At 41.7% G+C, this 19,687-nt stretch overlaps 1 protein-coding gene across 3 annotated transcripts in view; it reads left to right on the top strand.

Annotated features, from left to right (window-relative positions):
* The window catches only part of LOC124167043 (beta-1,4-mannosyl-glycoprotein 4-beta-N-acetylglucosaminyltransferase-like), a 41,636-nt gene that overhangs the window by 19,958 nt on the left and 1,991 nt on the right, over window positions 1–19,687 (top strand). Inside the window, exons 1-9 of one of the 3 annotated variants that reach the window (XM_046544815.1) lie at window positions 763–844; window positions 6,358–6,527; window positions 9,093–9,293; window positions 11,023–11,202; window positions 11,692–12,006; window positions 13,352–13,605; window positions 17,002–17,151; window positions 17,494–17,713; window positions 19,171–19,416. In XM_046544815.1, coding sequence (XP_046400771.1) covers window positions 6,456–6,527; window positions 9,093–9,293; window positions 11,023–11,202; window positions 11,692–12,006; window positions 13,352–13,605; window positions 17,002–17,151; window positions 17,494–17,713; window positions 19,171–19,416 — 1,638 coding nt within the window. In that variant the 5' untranslated portion in view covers window positions 763–844; window positions 6,358–6,455. Of the gene's footprint in view, window positions 1–762; window positions 845–6,357; window positions 6,528–9,092; window positions 9,294–11,022; window positions 11,203–11,691; window positions 12,007–13,351; window positions 13,606–17,001; window positions 17,152–17,493; window positions 17,714–19,170; window positions 19,417–19,687 lie in introns of those variants that run through there. The other 2 variants (XM_046544814.1, XM_046544816.1) reach the window with 2 other exon arrangements.

The raw sequence follows: 19,687 nt of genomic DNA, 5'->3' as shown, positions 1-19,687 counted from the left end.
CGAAATTGTAAAATTTTGCTTACACTCCACAAAACTTATGATCTTTTTCCATCTGTGAATGAATAGTGCTCGATGCAAAGTTACTAAAATTAGAGGTCAAAAATGACACACGACCTGTGGGACAGTCTGTATGTGTTCCACGCGATAGATTCGAGATTATCGCAACCAGGGGCGCAGCTAGGAATTAAGGCTGACGGGGTTTAGGTGCAACTAATACCGGTGTGTGTGGAGGTATGGAATACCCACCAGGATAAGCAGAAGGTGCGAGATTAATGCGAGAGAGGAATTAATCCTCGTAAATTGCGGAATTTTAAGGTAAATGGTTTAAAATGGTGAGTTTTACGGCTTTCTGATGGATATTTTGTTAATCCTTACACTATTCTTTTAGTAATATCAATTCAATTAAGTAAAATGGATTAAACTTAAAAATTTATCTGAGCTGTTGGGGAGGAGGGTAGGGTTAACCCCCAAAACCCCCCTCGCTGCGCCACTGATCGCAACTCTCCGATATTTCACTTCATTTGTCGCCTTTGTGCTGTAATATGAGCATTTGCTGTAAATTAAAGCAACAGAGGAGGAAACTGGTCTAGATAAATAGGGAAACTATAATAAAAGTGTACAATAAATAAGATAAGCTGGAGTGTAGGAACACAGCTGCCGCGATATCTCTCGATAGCGACTATCTCTTGGCCACTCTTTTTCAGTTCTCCCCCATCTTTAACAGAGGATTTTTTACCCTTCTTTTGAGGTAAGAGGGTGTGCTCAAGCTAAATACTGCAGACATTTTCGCCACCTCAACCCGATAGAGACGAGAACAGATCCTCTTTGGACAGGAGCTATCAGCGTAAGTATGCCTCAGTAGTCTTTAGTCCTATACTTTCCATGTTCATCCAAAATTTTCACTGCTGATAATGATGACTATTTAAGTACTAGGGCTGTACATAGGTTCCAAGAGCTTACCTAGAAATTTTTTTTGGGGGGTTCTACGAGAGGGGGTACATTGTGGGGGAGCGTTACTTTATAGGGTATGCACTCTAGACTACAGCTCCCAAATATTCCGGAAGGTTTGAACCCAATGACCCAACCTGATTGTGACTTGGTTCAAAGGATAAGGCAATGGGGAATTCCAATGAAACTGGATGATAATGGGATTAAAAATATCCTTAGTTCTGAAAATTACAGTGAAAGCAGTTCTTCTCTGACCTGCGTATTATTCGTAAAATTCCTCTTTGAAAATTGTTAAGTAATCTTGCGCTCCTAACGACCCATCGCCATGTTGGCTGAGCGTGACGTCAGAGTGCAGTAAACAAAACGTTTACGTGGTGCTAGTAGATTATTTGTCCCAGTTTTAGAAAAACATCTCAGTACAATTTATTTTTTTGCGCAGCATTATATCTTAATTTCATCATCAGTCATGTGAAATATTTATCCTGAATAATTGACAGGATTAAATAATGTATGCATACATACTGGAAGATGCAACATAATCTTGACAAATAGCGCCCATAACTTTTTCATCCTCCTCATCCAGACGATTTCCACAGTATAAGATTATTGTTCTCACTTTATGTTCTGGTGTCACCTTAGCCCCAACAGTGCACACGCTCAAATTTATTAACAGTTGAACCTAACAAACTGCTGAAACTTTGTACTTTTCCAGACCTTAGGAATGCTAAGTAAATCGGCATAAAATATGATCCGTATTATTTCTCCAAAACGTTAACTTCACTTATTCCAACATTACACCAAGTTCACATTAAAAGCAATGAGTAAATGACAGTAGTTAAATGAAATACAAACCAAGCTTTAGATTACTAGCGAACGAGATTGTTGATTTAATTTATGTTGAATTTCAATTTCGCGGTTCTCAACTCCGCGCCGAGAAATCTTCATTACTAGAGAAGAAATTAGCGACCATGAATTAATCTGCCTTCAGAATGTTCCCAGAATGCGCCTTTACGAAGTCGGAGTCAGCCATCACGCAATGCACGCACCGTAAAAACTTTTAAACTCTTCATAACTGTTTTTGATCCAACTTTTAAGGTATGAATCAGTATCGTCGCTGCTGTTTTGTTATTTCCATGGAGCGAATCTGCTTACTCGCATTCTGACGTCACAGAGCGTTCTTCAGGCCTGGTTACACGGTACATGAGAATATACAAGAAAATGTGAGAATGTCTGAATCTCAGAACGCGAAAATGCACCGTGTAACCACGCAAAATGTAAGAATGTACGAATTTCTGAACGCCTGCTCTAATTTCGTTCAGACAATCATACAATTTGAACTCAGAGTCACCTGGTGGCAGACTACGAAAACGACACATTCGTTTCATCTGGCTTGTATAGGCGACTTCTTTGCTTACGTACGGCCCCGATAGTTATTTGGATTTGATATGATCTTGCTTGACTTGGATATCTCACTGATTGGATATGGGTAGCGAAAGAATGGAACACAAGAAAAGGGGATGGGTAAAAGGAAGGATCAGAAGGAAAGGCCATTAATGTATGAACCGCGACAATTGTCCAAGAATGATATCCAAATCATCGTTTAAAGGTCATAAAAAAGCCTGTGATAGGCAAAGAAATAAGTTTCAAGTACTATTTACGCTGTATTTACTCGAGTTCCTGTTTTTGAATCAAGACCGACTGCAAAACGAGTCGAAAATTTAGGTTTTGCGCTGACATGCAGCGAACGCTATGGGCATCGCAGTAATGAATATTGAATTTACCTTGCCAAAAGCCCCATATTTCTAGTATATTCCTGTAGCGTGCGCCGATTCACAGGAGAAGGATGGAGGGAAACCACGACACACTCGCTTTCAAGACTAAAATTCAACTGCCATTATTTTGTCCTGTTTTTTAGATCACAAGGCTTAAGGGCACGAGAAAATTTTAAAATGTGCTTTTATTATGGAACACTACTGTCCAACAAAATTTGAACGATATCGGCGAAAGACACTTCGTGAATATTCCTTGTTAGGGGCTCCTTTCGACGAGAGGCCGGCCGCCCCTTACATTCCTTATTTTTCTCCGTGGTTTAATCGTAATCAGTATTTAATCTCGTAAACAGCCACTTTCCTTATAATTTGATCCTACAATGGGTAGAATGATAGGTACATTTATAGAGTTGTTTACAAAGTGAAATAAGTAACTTGATAAAATCCTGCGGTAACCATGATTTAAGAGTGTACTTACGTTGAGGATATCCCGTTGACAATATAGATAATGTATTTGACTCCGTTCTGTGACTCATTAACCACTTAACATTTATAGAGTTGTTTACAAAGTGAAATAAGTAACTTGATAAAATCCTGCGGTAACCATGATTTAAGAGTGTACTTACGTTGAGGATATCCCGTTGACAATATAGATAATGTATTTGACTCCGTTCTGTGACTCATTAACCACTTATTCCTCTTATTTTTGTCCTTTCGAACACAAGCAAAAAACTTCTCCGGCGAGTAAATAGAGGCACTAGACGACGGAGCACTTTATATGGTTTTATGTGATACACGATTTATATGGTTTTCACACGTTTTTCTATTGAAGGTCCATGCTGCAATACACTTACCGCATTAAGCAAATGATGTAGTAGGGGATCGGAATAAAAGAGCTGCGTCAAACCGTTCTAAGGATTGTTGACTTATAATGATGATGATGGGGAAAAAATCGCGGTCCAGGGGAATTTCTCCCCATGGCAATTAATTTTAACCTTTCAAATGGGTCGTGTGCAAATTTAGTTCACTTAGACATTACTCAATAGGGTGGTTTCCTATTATTTTTTTATTGCCTAAATCGAAATATTATTACTCCTGGAGTACGTATTTCACGCTTTTAGATTTTTAAATGACGATATCTATTTTTCGCGATTAAATGAAAAGTGAAAATTTTCTAGCGCGCGAAAACGCGACGCGTAAGTATGAATGTCGGGAAATCTCTCCGTGTGATGTATTTCTGGTTCCCGCTGCCGCCCTGTGAGGTGACCTTGAGGCGAGTTGAGCGCTGATACGACGCAGGCTGCTAGCGGGTAGCTGAGTACCCTGCTGGCTAGTAGCGCTTGGCTTAAATAAGGATTATTAATACCTTATCAAATGAAGAAAACTTTCCGACCTTAGCCAGTTTTAATTAGTGATTATTAAGACATGTTTCCCTGAGCTCTGCGCCTCATGCATGCATTGGTGACCTCAGACGACGTATAACTCCTATCTTCTCGTATAGAAACTTGGTCCCTGTGACTTCACGTGGAGTGGCATCGCATGGGCGCCAAATTGGCCCTTTTCAAATGAGGATAAAAATGGACCATTGCCATTCGTCTAAACCGTTATTTCTAAAACGAAATAATTTGTATACTATGAATACAGTAATGGTGGGCAACGAATCGCAATCAATGAATTTCGTTTTCTTTGATGAAGAAAACTACCCTATTGGTACCAAATCAACGGAGAGGTGATGGAAGTGTTTCGCGACGAATGAGGGTGTTATTTTTGTTCTTCGGGCATTCACCGCGTTGTTTTTACCCGTAAGACTGCTGTTCTCATTTCTGACCTGAGATAGATGCTGGCGGGATTACCCAAAAAACTGTGTTGTTCAGAGGGCAAACAACGCGGTGAATGCCCGGGAGAAAACATGATCGCAGATCTCTTTCACTGATTTCTCATCATTGCAAGATTAGGAAGTAGCCTCCTTTTGCAATTCCACTAGTGAAATAGCAGAAAGCTTATTGGAGTTTCTTTCCTAAATGAAAGTATAATACTTTATCTAAATACTTACTCACTTCTTGATATTTCTCGATGAGATTTTTAACACAAATATAATCCAGGTTGGGTACACAAAGTATAGAGCGCAATTAAAGACACAAAAGACGCATACGACTACATTTTCGGTGGCACTACTGTCCGTTTGCTGATTTTTTTCCATAAAACTGTGTGGAAATAAGCCTTTCAAAAAAGCATCAGGCTCTTTTATTTTTTGACTCTTTTAGCCAATTTATTTTTAATGTAACTTTTTTATGCTGAGTATGATGTAAGTAAAAAAATTTATGAAAGTTTAGAATTTTATAATTGCAATACAACTTGGATTCAAGTAATCATTGGTTTTTTTAACGCCTTTCATATACGCTTCACGATAGACGCGGGGTGTTGCGGGGGCCCCTTTAACTCGAGTCCCTCGGCGATCGCCGACCAGTCGACCTGGCCAGTCCGCCCCTGAATCTCACCCATTTTGAAATATTGAAGTGCAAAATGTACAGCCAAGAAAGATTTCGTGCTTCTCCGGCGATTAGAGTGAGTGAATAATTCTCGGGATCGTCAGCGGGTCAGGAACTGCATAACTGCCGATGTTTCGATGCCCGACTCGGCTATCGTCCTCTTGGCTGTGAGTGACTCACACACTACATCTGACTACATTTGAATCCCTCACTCTGGATCATGGGCGCATCCAAAAATTAAGGCTAGGGGGGTTTTAGGCGCAACTAATACTTTGAGGTGTTGGGGTATTGCATACCCGCCAGGGTAAATGGGAGCTGCGAGTGTCCAGAAAATTTTTAAGATTAATGGTTCCAAATGGCGAGTTTTACGGCTTTCTGAGGGATATTTGATTAATCCTAAGACTTTTATATAAGTAATACTAATCCATTAAGTAAAATGGTTTAAATTTAAAAATTTCTCTGAGCTCTGGGGGGGGGTTTAACCCCCGAAACCCCCCCTCTCGCTGCGCCACTGCTGAGGATGATGGCCTAGTCGGGCATCGGAACGTCGGGAGTTAGGCAGTTCCTGATCCGGTGGCGAACGCGAGAACTCTTCACTCATTTACAGCCAAGTTCTTCCTTAAATATGAACTACTGAAGACGCATCTGGTACCCTCACTCTGGAACCCTCCCTCGAGACACTAAAAATCGACCATTTCTCGTGCAACATTCCATATTACCACTTCCCGACACCCAAACCCTATTCTCCCTCTTACCTCCTCTCCTTTAGCAGCATGCCTTATGAAGAACATGGCGGCACATGATGCACTTGAAAATGTGTTAAAAAGACTCTCGGGGTTTCCACCGGGTAATTGGCTCCATGTCTCCCGATGTTTCGAAGAACGACTCGCTGTTCATCTTCAGTGGATCTTCTGAAGAAACGTCGTGAGACATTGAGCAACTTACCCGGTGTAAAGCCCGAGCATCCTTTGTTTACTTGATACGCCGGGAAAATCTTAGATATTACATCATTTTAAAATGTTGTAACCAAAAATGCATCGTGCGAAAGTAAATTTAGAAGAAATATTGAAACGAATTGTGCAACTAAGATTAATAACATCCACCACATCATGCCGCATATCATACAAGTTGTTCGCTACTATTTGTTTCAGGTGAGAAAGTTGACAACTAGTAGATGACAACAGCACTCTGCAGCCGCCGCTACGGAAGCTGAGCTAGGAGAAACATGACGAAGTAGCAGAGAGGTCTCATGAAAGTTCTGGGAATACTCCATCTACCCCGCCGTAAAGTCTTCGCGGCCATATTCACAATCATCGCGTTTGTGAGTAATAGTGATGGGTCGTTCGCGAGTGATTCGTTCACAGTGACTGAATTACTGAGTGACTCAAATGACTCTTGAGTGTTTGAGCAAAAATAGTCGATTCCGATTTCGACGAACGACGCTGGAATCTCACGATAAGTGATGATGATTGCTTGGTAAATTTGTCTAAATAAACCGGCCTTTAGTCCTTGGTTCTATTTGAAATTCGATGCTCATTTTTCTAACTCGGCGGTAAACGCTATATATCTCCTTCCCTAGCGGTATTTCGTTAATTTTCATTGGAAAACGTCGTCTGCGTCATCGTGTGAAGTCTAAATCAACTGAACCTGACTTTTGTCGATTTTGAAAACGACTTTAGGTAAGAATGGGGCTATATACCTTCGGCCTAGGTATATGGAGAAACTTCCATATACCTAGGCCGACGACTGAAATTTATCGACAGTCATACAATTACTTAGGGCCTAAATTGTTTAGTATGTTGCCGAGTAATGTAGCAAACTCGGAAAAAAGATGGGGATTTGCATCCGCTGTAAAAATATGGCTTATGAGGTGTGAGGAAGTAGAGTTTCTACTAAGAAAGGTGGCTTAAAAAGTTTACAATAAAAGGTATATTGTATATTCTATGTATGTAATTATGCGTTTATGTAAGACAAATAGTTATCCTTGCGTAAATATTTGAAATATCATATTGTAATAATGAATGCAATCGGCAAGAGAACAAATAACTGAATGCAAAGAAATAAATTTACTTCTCATGTGTGCTAGCACCAGACCTATGTAAAAAGTTTAAGATGGTAGCCCCATAACTATTCAATAAGGGGTACCTATATATTCCATAATTATTTAAGTGTTTTCTAATGTAATATATTTGAATGTAAATGGAATAAAGTTATATTATATTATTATATAATATAATCAAAGACTGCTACGGACGTACAGACAGCGTTACGCTGATGTAAAGCGAATTATTCAGGCTGGGAGTATGGAGACACAGAGGCTAGGCGATAGGATTAGATTGCTCGAGCGATTGAGAATAGATACCATTAAGAGCGACACCGAGTGTATCACATTATATCCCCGATCCCCACTATTTTTCCACGTCCAACAGAAGCGATAAAATCAGAGACAATTTTTTTCCGTACGGTTAAATATGGGAATTCGTTTTTCCCCCGAACCATAAAGGACTTCAATAAATGCTAGTCATGATTTTGTTTCAGCATTTACTTTTTATGTGTGAACAGCTGGTGTACTAACACCCCCCGCAATAGGTCTTTTGTAGATGTACATTGCGTTATTATTGAATCGTGGGTTGGTTAAATCAAGCCATTCTAATGGTACATACATCGACTGCGAAGCTTGAACGCGATCTGGCGGTGACACTAGGGAACCTTCCCCTGTTATCTCTGGCTATTAGAACTCTTCTCGGAATCATATTCCGCGAGCCGCTGAAAAAATAAACGGTATCTCTTTGGAGAATACTCCACTACAACCTTATCAACTATCGCCTATATCGATGAATTCTTCTCGGGTTCTCAGCCATGTTAATTCTGTCATATAAGCCGAAGTTTCGAGAGACGACTTGTCTCCCATCTTTAAAGCCGTGTTACTCTTTGAAAGTCAAATTAACAGTTTACTCTTTTGGTAATATTTTGGCTCTAAAATGTGTTACAATTTTTTTCAGTAAAATAGTTGGGTACAGAGTCCCCTATTTTCGAAAATAGCGAGCTGATACTGTTTTGCCCACTCTTTTTATTCTTAATACCCGGAATATAATTCTCACAACCGATTTAAAACTAATACACAGCGTACACAGCATTCTCAACTCCGCCATTGACTGTCCCGAACTTATGTCCAATTTAAACTTTAAAGTTCTATGTATACCCATCCGCACGCATTCGCTCTTCCATATCCCAGTTACCAGAATGTCACTGACCAAACGTTCCCTCCTCTTCCGCCTCCCTTCCCTCATAAATTTTCTTCCAGACCACATCGACCCGTTCTTACTTCCTAGACACACTTTTACCAACCGGGCTTTTTCCCATCTGAATGGAAATTCTTAAGGGTTAGAATTTAAGTTTTTCCCGGCGTATGCTCTGCAGAGGTAATCTCCTGGTTTTCCACCGGGTTTAGATTTGGGTCACAGGTCTCAACGTTTCGATGACTAAGTCCGCCATCGTCTTCAGGGGTTGAATGTCGTGCCAAGTTCTTGCTGGTATTTATATCCTCGAGAGCCGTTTAGGGCATACTTAAACGGCTCTCAAGGGTAAAAATTCCGGCAAGAACTTGGCTCGACATTCAAACCCTGAAGACGATGGCGGACTTAGTAATCGAAACGTTGGAACCTGTGACCCAAATCTACACCCGGTGGAAAACCCGAGAACTATTCCTGCAATTCTTAAGGTTTTTATCATCATCACTTTAAGGCATTGTTATGTATTTAAATTTATGATGTTTGAATGTATTTGCATTTTTTATGTTTGTTATAATGTGTGATTGTAAACTGGCAAGTAAGCTGTACGTGGGCAATTTACTAAATGAATAAATTCGCGGTCCTTGTTTTGGCAGCTCAGCTTCGTGGGCTATGTGGTCTTCCCGGGGGACACCTTTGCCGCACTGCGGGAGGGCGTGGAACAGCTCGTCCCCGTCTCCGGCCAGGGGGAGGCTGTTACTAATTTGGAGCAGGACTCCGGGGGACGGAGCAATAGCCGGGGGCAGGATACGACCACCACAGTCCCCGCCCCCAAAACCGACACCCCCACCGCAAAGGTGAAGGCCTCTGGCCGTATTCCAAACCAAATTGGGATTTATGTATACAGTATCTAACTTCTCGAACTCTTCATTCTTATCATAATCATTAGTCAACAACCCTAAAGCCTGAATCACACGATCATTTTTTTCGTCCCTCTTAGTGATCACTCGAGTGATCATTTTTCTGAATCACACGGTCCCTCCCACCGTCGCTTCTCACATCATTTTCGATATCACAGTTCTATCTCGCTCCCATGATTGTCAAACGTTGCGCTACAATCGCTCCATACGTGCATGCGTTCCGATTGGCTGATATGGGGTTTCAGCGACGGAAAAAGCGACCAGACGAGTGATGAAAAAAGTGATGGGAATCCTCATCATTAGAGTGATCGCGAAAAACAATTGCGCGCGACGATCATTTCCGAGTCATCACTCGAGTGATCGCGGGAGTAATCATTCGAAAATGACGAAAAAAAATGATCGTATGATTCAGGATTAAGATTTGTTTGGCGCAGCTCTCCATTCATCTCTTCCATCCGCTTTCCTATTCACAGTGACGTATTTTTTCTCATTTATATCTTTTATAGCCTGTCCTATGTAACTCATTCGGGGCCGTCCCTTGCTCTTCTTCCCTTCGAACTGTCCTTCAACGATTGTCTTCATCAGGCCATCATGCCTCAAAATGTGGCCAAATAAGTTGTCCCGTCTTCTGCTTAAGGTTTTTAGGAGGCTTCTCTTTTCTCCTACCCTTATCAGCACTTCTTCATTACTTACTCGGTCGTTACATTTTATCTTCAACATTCTCCGGTAACACCACGATTCGAATGCTTCCACTGTCGACTTCTCTGCTGCTGTCATCGGCCAAACCTCTCTTTCACAGAGACACATGCTCCAATCAAGGTGCTACATATGGAGCAATGCTCCAATGTAGCATCTTGATTTTTTTATGTACACTAAAATATCGAGTGTTGGTAGTCAGTAGGGGCAATTATATATATAATTATTTGTTATAATAATTGGAATTTAATGAATTCTATTTTCAGGGCTAAAGCGAATCACCTGAGATTACAAAACCTACATCTTTAGCTTAATGGACAAAATGGATACAATTTTAAGAGCGAAAATGACCTTAGAATTTGTTATATTGCTACATAAATTTTGCTAATTCATGCTTCGATGATTCTTCCATCACTAACAGAGGGTGGAATAAATATAATATAATAATGGAACTTTTAAAAATAGCATGATGTCTCTAGGAACCACTAAAAGAGGCAAAAGAGGATTAATCCAACTATGAAGTAGCAATAATGATGTACTTGTATAAAACTTAATTCTACATGGGCATGGTTTCATGCTTCTATATTTTTCCTCAGCACAAGGAAGGCAACGCCAAATCTGTTTATAGGACGAATCACAGTCAATGATTCTCTAAACAAAGGAATAAACCTATAAAGGAGTCATCCACGGTGATTAAATTGATGATTGGTTACCAGCTTAATTCCGCGTCGACTCATTTTTAGTGGACGACAGTTTCGGGCGCGTTCCAGCTCCCGTCTTCGGGTCCAAGTCCCGTCTTCGGGTCCAAGTCCCGAAGACGGGACCTGGAACACGCTCGAAACTGTCGTCCGCTTACGACAGAAAATTTTTTTGACGAAATAGGTGGAAAATATTTGTTTCTATAATAAATTAACGGTGCAAAATCTTCAATTCTATCAATTTCTTTTTGACTACAACGTCTGCTCCGCAGATGACGACTTCGACCGAAGGAGGGGGTACTTCTTCCTTAAACAACGTTTCCATTACAACAGAAGGGACTAAGATCAACGACACGCATATGGAAACCTTTGAAGAAGAAGACCCGAAGTCATTGGAGCTGAAGATTTTGAAGATCCATGCGGGAGCTGAGTGCGGATCACACGGCTTCAAGGTATAATTAGCACCGTCAGTTGGGGTGACTTTCGTTGAATTCAAATGCACTTTTGGCTGAAATAGGCGTACTAAAATTTCCCCTGCTTCCGGAAGTGACGTCAAGTTTCCTGGATTTGGGCGTACTTCACGATGAAAACGAGAGCTAGTACGGCTGGTACAGCTGAAGGCGCGCTACAGAGCTGTACCAGACATAGTTAAGAAGTATTGCGGACACGGGCAAAACGTATGACCTAATTATTTGTTTTTAGAATAGTTTTGATCTAACGAAGCCACATTTTCAGATTAAAAACTGTTTTTAAAAATAATGCACCAATACTTTAAAGTCACAACTAGAATAATTATGTCCTTATTTTTTACTCTTGTACTTTCCTCGCGTGCGCATGAGCTTCCAAAAGCTTGAGCTTGTCTTGATGGATTTGGTCTTTAATTTCGATGTTTCAGGTGATAATTCCACGTGAGTAATCTTGATGCACTCATTTTCATATAGGTAGACAAGGAGAGGGTGGGGATGCCGGAGTGGGCCCAGGGTTCAGCACCTTTCCCTTCGGAGCTTACCCTGCCGGACCCTGAGCCCACGGCACCCTACTTCGCGCACCTCACGCCGGACAGGCGATGCTTCAAGAAGGGCACGGACCTCCCCAAGACTTTCTCATCGCCAAACAATGACACCAAGTGCCACTGCCTCACCGGTTACCACGGCGACGAGTGCGGCGTCCCCTCCCCCGTGTGGCACGCAGCCGACTTCGAGCAGATGGTCCTTCCATCCCTCTCGCTAAGGGAAACCGCAAGGAGGATAATACTGGTCAGTCCTTAGAAGATTTTTGTCATAGCTGCTCCAGGCCTATTGCCATGGGTTTGTGTTCTATATCTTTCTTAGGCGCCGTCTTATTCACCGTCGACCTCGGTGGCTGCGGATATAAGTCCTCGCCAACCATTACAAAGGTTGCGAAGGTAGGTTCCCCTTGTCCAGGACATCCCTGTATATGAATGTCTACTGGTAGTTGTAATCGAGACCCCATATGTAGAAGCCTATTTTCAGGGGTGATGAAGATAAATAAATATGTTTTGTTTTTATGTTTGTAAGCTCGATTTTGACAACCTGTGTGGGTGATTATGATATATGTATGTGACTAGAATGGCGCTGAAGTGAAGATTGATGCTATAGTCGAGTTTAACTTTGCAGCTAATTGTTTGATTCAGAGATGGCGCTGAAACGCCAATTTTAGAAGCTCGTTTTTACTGAGTTGTTGTGAAACATAGGGGACAACAAAAAGTACCCAAAGACAGCAGTCGAACTTAAGATAAAGGTCGAATATAAACATCAAAATTAATAATAAGCGATGGAACATGGGCCTAAATGATACCGCTACGGAAAGGTGAACGCCATACCAGCGTCAACGTCACGCTTGACGGTAAATGTGGTCTATTTCGAACCTACCGCTTGAACGAGATTCACATTAATATCCAATAGTACCTATCGACCACAGAGTGAGTAGTTCTCTCAAATTGTAAGTGATGATTCTGCGATTCTTTACATTCAATGATTCATCGAGAATGAAAATACCGAAGTGCTTAAATCAATTCATTGAATCACCCGGGTGACTTTATTCAATATGATAGAATTAAATATTTTCAAAGAACGACTTTGCTTGCCTCTAGTTTTTGCGGTAAGGAGAAGGTAGATTACTCCATGAATAAGCCAAGAAAGAGCAAAAAATGCACATTTGAGGCAGGAGGACAGGTTCTTCTCTCCAGTCCATCTCCCTTTTATACATTTTTCCCCAGGTTTCCTAGCGATTAGGCACCCCAGTACGCGAAAAAGTACTTGTGGGTTGCAGGCAAGACACTATGTTCCAGCCACTATAAATAAATCATGATTTTTGTGTTTTTTTCTCTGCTCCATTCACCGCAAAAACTCTAAACTACAACAGAAACATTAAGACAAATAATTCACATTAAACGCACCGAACCTCATTTCTACAGCTCAACGCTTGAGAAAGAATGGTATAAAGTTGACACATATTGACTGACTGACGGTCACGCTACTATATGTATGTATATACATGCAAGATTGATGGTCTGACCGTCTCATGATTAGATGGGTGGTACGTAGATGTAAGTGCGGTGTCATTTTGTCACACATGCAGGCCATTCCTGTCAATCACGAGCTGGACCTGGTGGATGTGCGATCGAAGGAGCTGGGAGACGCCATTTCAGCCACTCTGATCGCGGAGTCCGACTTCACGGCGGCCGGGGAGCCCAAGGATCGTTTCGTGGAGACGAGGGCCCGGAGGGACCCATCCTTCTTGGCCCCCCAGAGAAACAGGACTCTGCTGCTGAGGGTCAAACAGTTCCCGCCGGAAGGATGCACCGACGGCTGGGTCTCGGATCACCACTCCAGGTCAGTCACGGGTGCACGCTTTTCGTTTCGATACTTAAATGACTCGTGTTTTGAAAGCGCATATCTTAAGTCCGTTTTACTCGGGGCACGTAATAGGGTGGTTTCCTATTATTTTTTTATTGCCTATATCGGAAGATTATTACTCCTGGAGTACGTATTTCACGCTTTTAGATTTTTAAATGACGATATCTATTTTTCGCGATTAAATGAAAAGTGAAAATTTTCTAGCGCGCGAAAACGCGACGGGTAAGGAAATCTCTCCGTGTGACGTATTTCTGGTTCCCCCTCCCGTCTTGTGAGGTGACCTTGATCGAGGCTCTGAGCGCTGATACGACGCAGGCTGCTAGAGGGTAGCTGAGTGCCTTGCTGGCTGGTAGCGCTTGGCTTAAAAAAGGTTTATTAATACCTTATTAAACGAAGAAAACTTTCCGACCTTAGCCAGTTTTAATAGGTGATTATTAAGACATGTTTCCCTGAGCTCTGCGCCTCATGCATGCATTGGTAATCTCAGACGATGTATAACTCCTATCTTCTCCTATAGAAACTAGGTCCCTGTGACGTCACGTGGAGTGGCATCGCATGGGCGCCAAATTGGCCCTTTTCAAATGAGGATAAAAATGGACCATTGCCATTCGTGTAAACCGGTATTTCTAAAACGAAATAATTTGTATACTATGAATACAGTAATGGTGGGTAACAAATCGCAATCAATGCCTTTCGTTTTCTTTGATGAAGGAAACTACCCTATTGCGCAATCTGACTTATGTACGACGACGCAAACAAAATTGCGACGAGCAAAGCGCTGAATCGCTACAACACATGCTAGAATTCGTGGATGCGAGGCGGCAAAATAGCCCCTGCTGTAATTCCAAGCTCGCATTCCCGCAATTTCACCTTGTGTTCAGTGGAAACCTGCGCGATAATGTTCCCCGTGTTAAACGGTCTTTATATAAAATATTGTGTGTGAGAAACTAAAGCCTGAAGCATACGATCATTTTTCTGTCCCTCAGAGTGATAGCTCCAGCGATAGCTTTTCAGGGACCAAAGAAATTATCGCTCGACCCATCATTTTCTGAATCACACGTTCATTCTCTTTTTCAATTGCTTATTCCGTCACTTTCCGTATTTACAATTTTCGTTCAATTAAAAGCCTAGCGTGGCATTACAATGGGGTAATTTTACTTCATCAAAGAAAACGAAAGGCATTGATTGCGATTCGTTACCCACCATTAGTGTATTCATATTACACAAATTATTTGGTTTTAGAAATCCCAGTTTAGACGAATGGCCACGGTCAATTTTAACCTCATTTGAAAAAGGCCAGATTGGCGCCCATGCGAGGCCACTCCACGTGACGTCACAGGGACCTAGATTCTACACGAGAGGATAGGAGTTTTAAATTGTCTGAGATTACCAATGCATGCATGAGGCACAGAGCTCAGGGAAACATGACTTAATAATAACCTATTAAAACTGGCTAAGGTCGGAAAGTTTTCTTCGTTTGATAAAGTTTTAATAATCATTATTTCAGCCAAGCGCTACCATCTAGCATAGTACTCAGCTACCTGCTAGCATCCAGCGTCGTATCAGCGCTCAAAGCCTCACCCCAAGGTCACCTCACTTGCGGCCGCGGGAACCAAAACGACGTCACACGGACATTTCCCGGCATTCAAACTTATCCGTCGCGTTTTCGCACGCTTAAAATTTTTACTTTTCATTTAATGGCAAAAAATAGATATCGTTATTTAAAAATCTAAAAGCGTGAAATGCGTACTCTAGGAGTAATAATCTTTCGATTTAGGCAATAAAAAATAATAGGAAACCACCTTATTGTTGTTAGCGGTCTAATTGGGTGAAGGACCATGACAGGTATGGTTTCAGCGACGGAAAAAGGGACGAGCCGAGTGTAAAAAGGTGTGCAAATCCCATCCCTCGAGCCATCGCGGAAAATAATCGCGAGAAACGCCCATTTTTCCGCTATTGCTGGAGATGTGCATACAAAGGGGTGGATCGCGTTATACAGGCTCAACAGTAATACCATGATGCAGAATGGAACTCAAAACGCGCGGAATCTTCACGTGGGTCATTCTCTCAGAATCGTACAAATTTATGTCCAAGGGCTGTCATAAAAAAACAGAACTGTTAAGTCAAAGCAAAACTGACATCTTAATTTATGTACCCTTTAATAATTTAGTGACAAATTAGTAAAGAAAAAATTATATTCCCCAAATTTAATGTCCACAGACTATGATTCGTCATGTCCGTGGACAGTGCCGTAAAGATTTTCGAAGAGGTGTTTATTGTATTAACAACCTTTAATAAGTAATTTATTATAAAATCTATCATTAAACACCGTCCGTGGACACTGGACTGTGCCATATAGATTTTCGAAGAGGTGTTTATTGTATTAACAACCTTTAATAAATAATTTATTATAAAATCTATTATCGACCAAGTTAAAACAATATAAACATTCCATTAGAGTCTTTTTGTGTTGCTTTTATTTCATAATATTTATTATACAATAAACGGTGGTGAACGGGACTCACAAATCGTTTTCTTCTTGAACCCGGGGCCTAAAACGAATCACTGGCCCCGGCTCTTTGAGCAAAACACAGACACTTGCCGCTTTCTAAACGAGCTGCGGAGAGGGTGGGGAGAGATTTTTTCCAATACGATGTTAGCGTCGTCCGACAGCAAATTTGCGGAATAGAAGCTTGATTTTGTCGACATTTTGAGCCGTTCTGAAAACGAAAAACCGCCCGGTGAACCAGAGTCGGAGAACCTCCGGCAAGCTGGGAAGTTATAAGGGAAAATGTGGAAAACTTGATGACGAAAATCTTTCATGTAGATATACCCCAAACTGCACCTGCACTGCACTTTTTCGCACGAGTTTCTTTTCCTATGTCATCAAAATGAACTCGGAATAGAGTTTACTTGACTGTCCTCCTTCCCCGAAGTCATTAATGCGACGATGACCGTTAGATGTTTCTTCCGTCGGAGGAAATTCGTTAATACTGTCACATAGTTCGTAGTCCTACGTTATCAAATGGACTCAACACGAGTTAACTTCATTGCTGGCGCTTCCGAATACGACCTAATTAATTACTCTTAACCTAGCCCTCGGCGAGTTGACATCTGTTTACCTACCCATTGATGATCGCTAAAGGCAATCAAAAAATAGTACTCGGATATGTTTTGCAAATTTCAAATTGTCAAATGAAAACGTTGTCCTTCGCCATCGAGAAAACTCGAAAAGAAGGTAACTTCATAATGTGCGATTTCGAGAACGTCCTCATTCAGTCCCGAATCGAGCGAAAAAAAATTAATCTGGATTCAGTGGCCGAATTTCGATCAAATGCGTGCTAAAATAAGTCATGTAAATCGCTGTTCCAGGTCCATAATCGGAGCGGAAGGTATCCCGAGACTGCACGGACTCCAGGACGATGACTTTTTCGTCATCTTGGACGCCGATGAGATTCCGAAAAGGGATGTGATTGACTTCCTGCGCTTCTACGATGGATATGGCGAACCGGTTGCATTCAGGTAACTTAATACACTAAACCCATCACTGTTGCTTGACCGATACTTTTGTGCCTAATCCATCCTGCTGTCTGTGTAGCTGTTCCAATCTTTCATTTCATTTACTCTTCTGTTTTCAATTCTTCCTTGGTAAAGGGAACCGTGTCCAGAGCCATCTATTAGCCAACACATTGCGCTATACCTGGGGTAACTTGGTTTCATAAACTCTTCGCCGAAAATTCTGCTGATTAGAGTACTAATCTCGGTAGCTTGGTGGTCTGAGAAATTTTCCCGAAAAGGATATAAAGCACATAGTATTATCATTTAACCCCCCTCATGATTTAATACATTTCACTACCATTCCAGGATGCGGTGGTTTATCTACGGCTTCTTCTGGGAGTCAATAGACGCTTCAAAACAGACCGCGCGGCAAACGCACGTGGAAGCGGGTTGCAGTGTGGGGATGCTTCGTCGCGTGTACCTCGATGACCCTTATTGCCTGCGGCACGCGGAGTGGCTGGAGAAAGACATCGATAGGGCACGCGAGTACGAGGACGCCATGGGAAAGCGACTTCGCACGTTCGAGGTCAGCACTGGAAGTCGTAATAAAGGCTACAATGAATAACAATGAAAAAAATCGCCCAAGATGCAGGAAATCCAAATGCCAATGAAATAAATTATGGGTAAAAATGCGGCCTGACGAGGACTCGAATCCAGAACCTCCCGGTTGCCGGCCGGATGCTCTACCAGTTGTTATATCAGGACGCTTAGATGTAACGTGATTTCGGCGGGAGTTTACGCACATAAAAGTGCCCTTTGCTCGGGCCCACAAGACAAGTAACCAATAGATGGCACTGGGGCAGCTCATCACACACCGACAGAAGGAATGGACTACTGTAGGACACGAGAATGACAGCAAAGATACACTCATACAATAGCAGGGAAGAGAAAGGAACAAGCGTTTCGCGGCACGCTGAGCCCAAGTGAAGCAAGCCATTATGGCACTTTGTTCATTCATACAAAGCCGGTAGGAAAAATATCTCTGAAATCGGTTTTTCAGTTGGTTTAGGCCATCATCAGCGGGGACGTAAACAGGGGTTAACTCGCCGAGTGCAAGGATAAGAGCGATGAATTAGTGCGTATTCGAAAGCGTCAATAATCAAGCTAACTTGATTTCGAGTTCATTCGACAACGAGCTAACTCCAACGGAAGAGAAATCTAGAGGTTATCGCCGATTTACTGACTTAGATACTCTAGGTACTTTACGAAATTATATGCTCACTTTTTAACTCGGCGATGGCCATTAGGTGCATTATCTGTTGGAGGTAGTTCGTATAGAGTCCTTAGTCATCAAGTGAGCTCCAGATCAAGTTAACTTAATAATTGGCGCTTTCGAACACGCCCTAAGAGTCCTCTCTTACCCAAGCCTTCGGCAGATTGACACCTGTTTTATCTCCCCGGATTTTCCGTCTTCGGACTTTTTAAGCACTGGAGGTCGACATTACCCTTTTACGCGATTCAACCTCAAAAAGACAACCTCACCGAAGCCCGGCATATACATTGACTCACATCATGTGACGGTAAACAAGGTCAAAGTAGCTACGAGGTAGATGCGGGGCAGTTTATTTGAAACTTGTCTATGCTTTAAAAAATACATTTTTACTCCTGAAAGATCTAAGATAAGAACATTGAGGCATATGAAAAGACCGTGGGCGGATGTATTTACTGCGTTGTCGATGGAAATTGATAACTTTCTTCATTAAAAATACGTACCATTTAACGAATCACACAACAATTAGGTACTAAGTAATACGTATTCCCTCAGATTTCAATATTTGATGCAAAATTTGACGGAAAGGACCCATATTTTTTGTTTGTTGATCTGCTGCTTACTTCTCGAGCTATTCCCGACAAAAAATTGACGGCCTTTACTCTTCCGCAGATGATGACGTTACGAACTCCCGCCGATCTTCAATAGAAGCAAGTACGTTAGAGTCCTTGAGTTGCAATCACGGTTCATTTTTCTTTGCATCCCTTCCGCAGATCGGTAGCGCAGATCACCCTGCAGGCTTCCACTGCTCCTGGTGTTTTCGGGGCCCTTTGGGCCTTCAGGTCAAACTGGTGAGCTCGCAACTGGCGGATGGACCCCGGTGGGGCAACTACGAGGACCGCTTGGTGCCCGAGTACCTGGAAAGGATCGTGGAAGAGGGCGAATGGTTCGATGGATCAAAGAACCTGGCATCAACCGACTTCCTAATGGAGATGTCCACAGGAAATGACTCATACAAGGTAATAATAATAATACTTATTATTCGGACAAATGTCCTTTAACAAATAATTACAATAGTTATATTAGAAAACATATGAAAATTAGACATTTTGATGCACAAACTTTTTGAACCTATTTAGCGATAAATGAAAAATATCTGTTGATTTACCATATCTATTGAAATCCCTCATTATTCTAAAAACTAATAGGTGACGAATGTAATTCGTAATATGAATATGAAAATGGTGCTGAGATCTGGAGTGAACTGATGTAATCCTTAGATCAATTAAA

The sequence above is a fragment of the Ischnura elegans genome, chromosome 10, assembly GCF_921293095.1.
Source record: "Ischnura elegans chromosome 10, ioIscEleg1.1, whole genome shotgun sequence".
Classification (NCBI taxonomy): domain Eukaryota; kingdom Metazoa; phylum Arthropoda; class Insecta; order Odonata; family Coenagrionidae; genus Ischnura; species Ischnura elegans.
The sequence above is the reverse complement of the archived record's forward strand: the minus strand, read 5'-3'. Positions and strand labels throughout refer to the sequence as shown.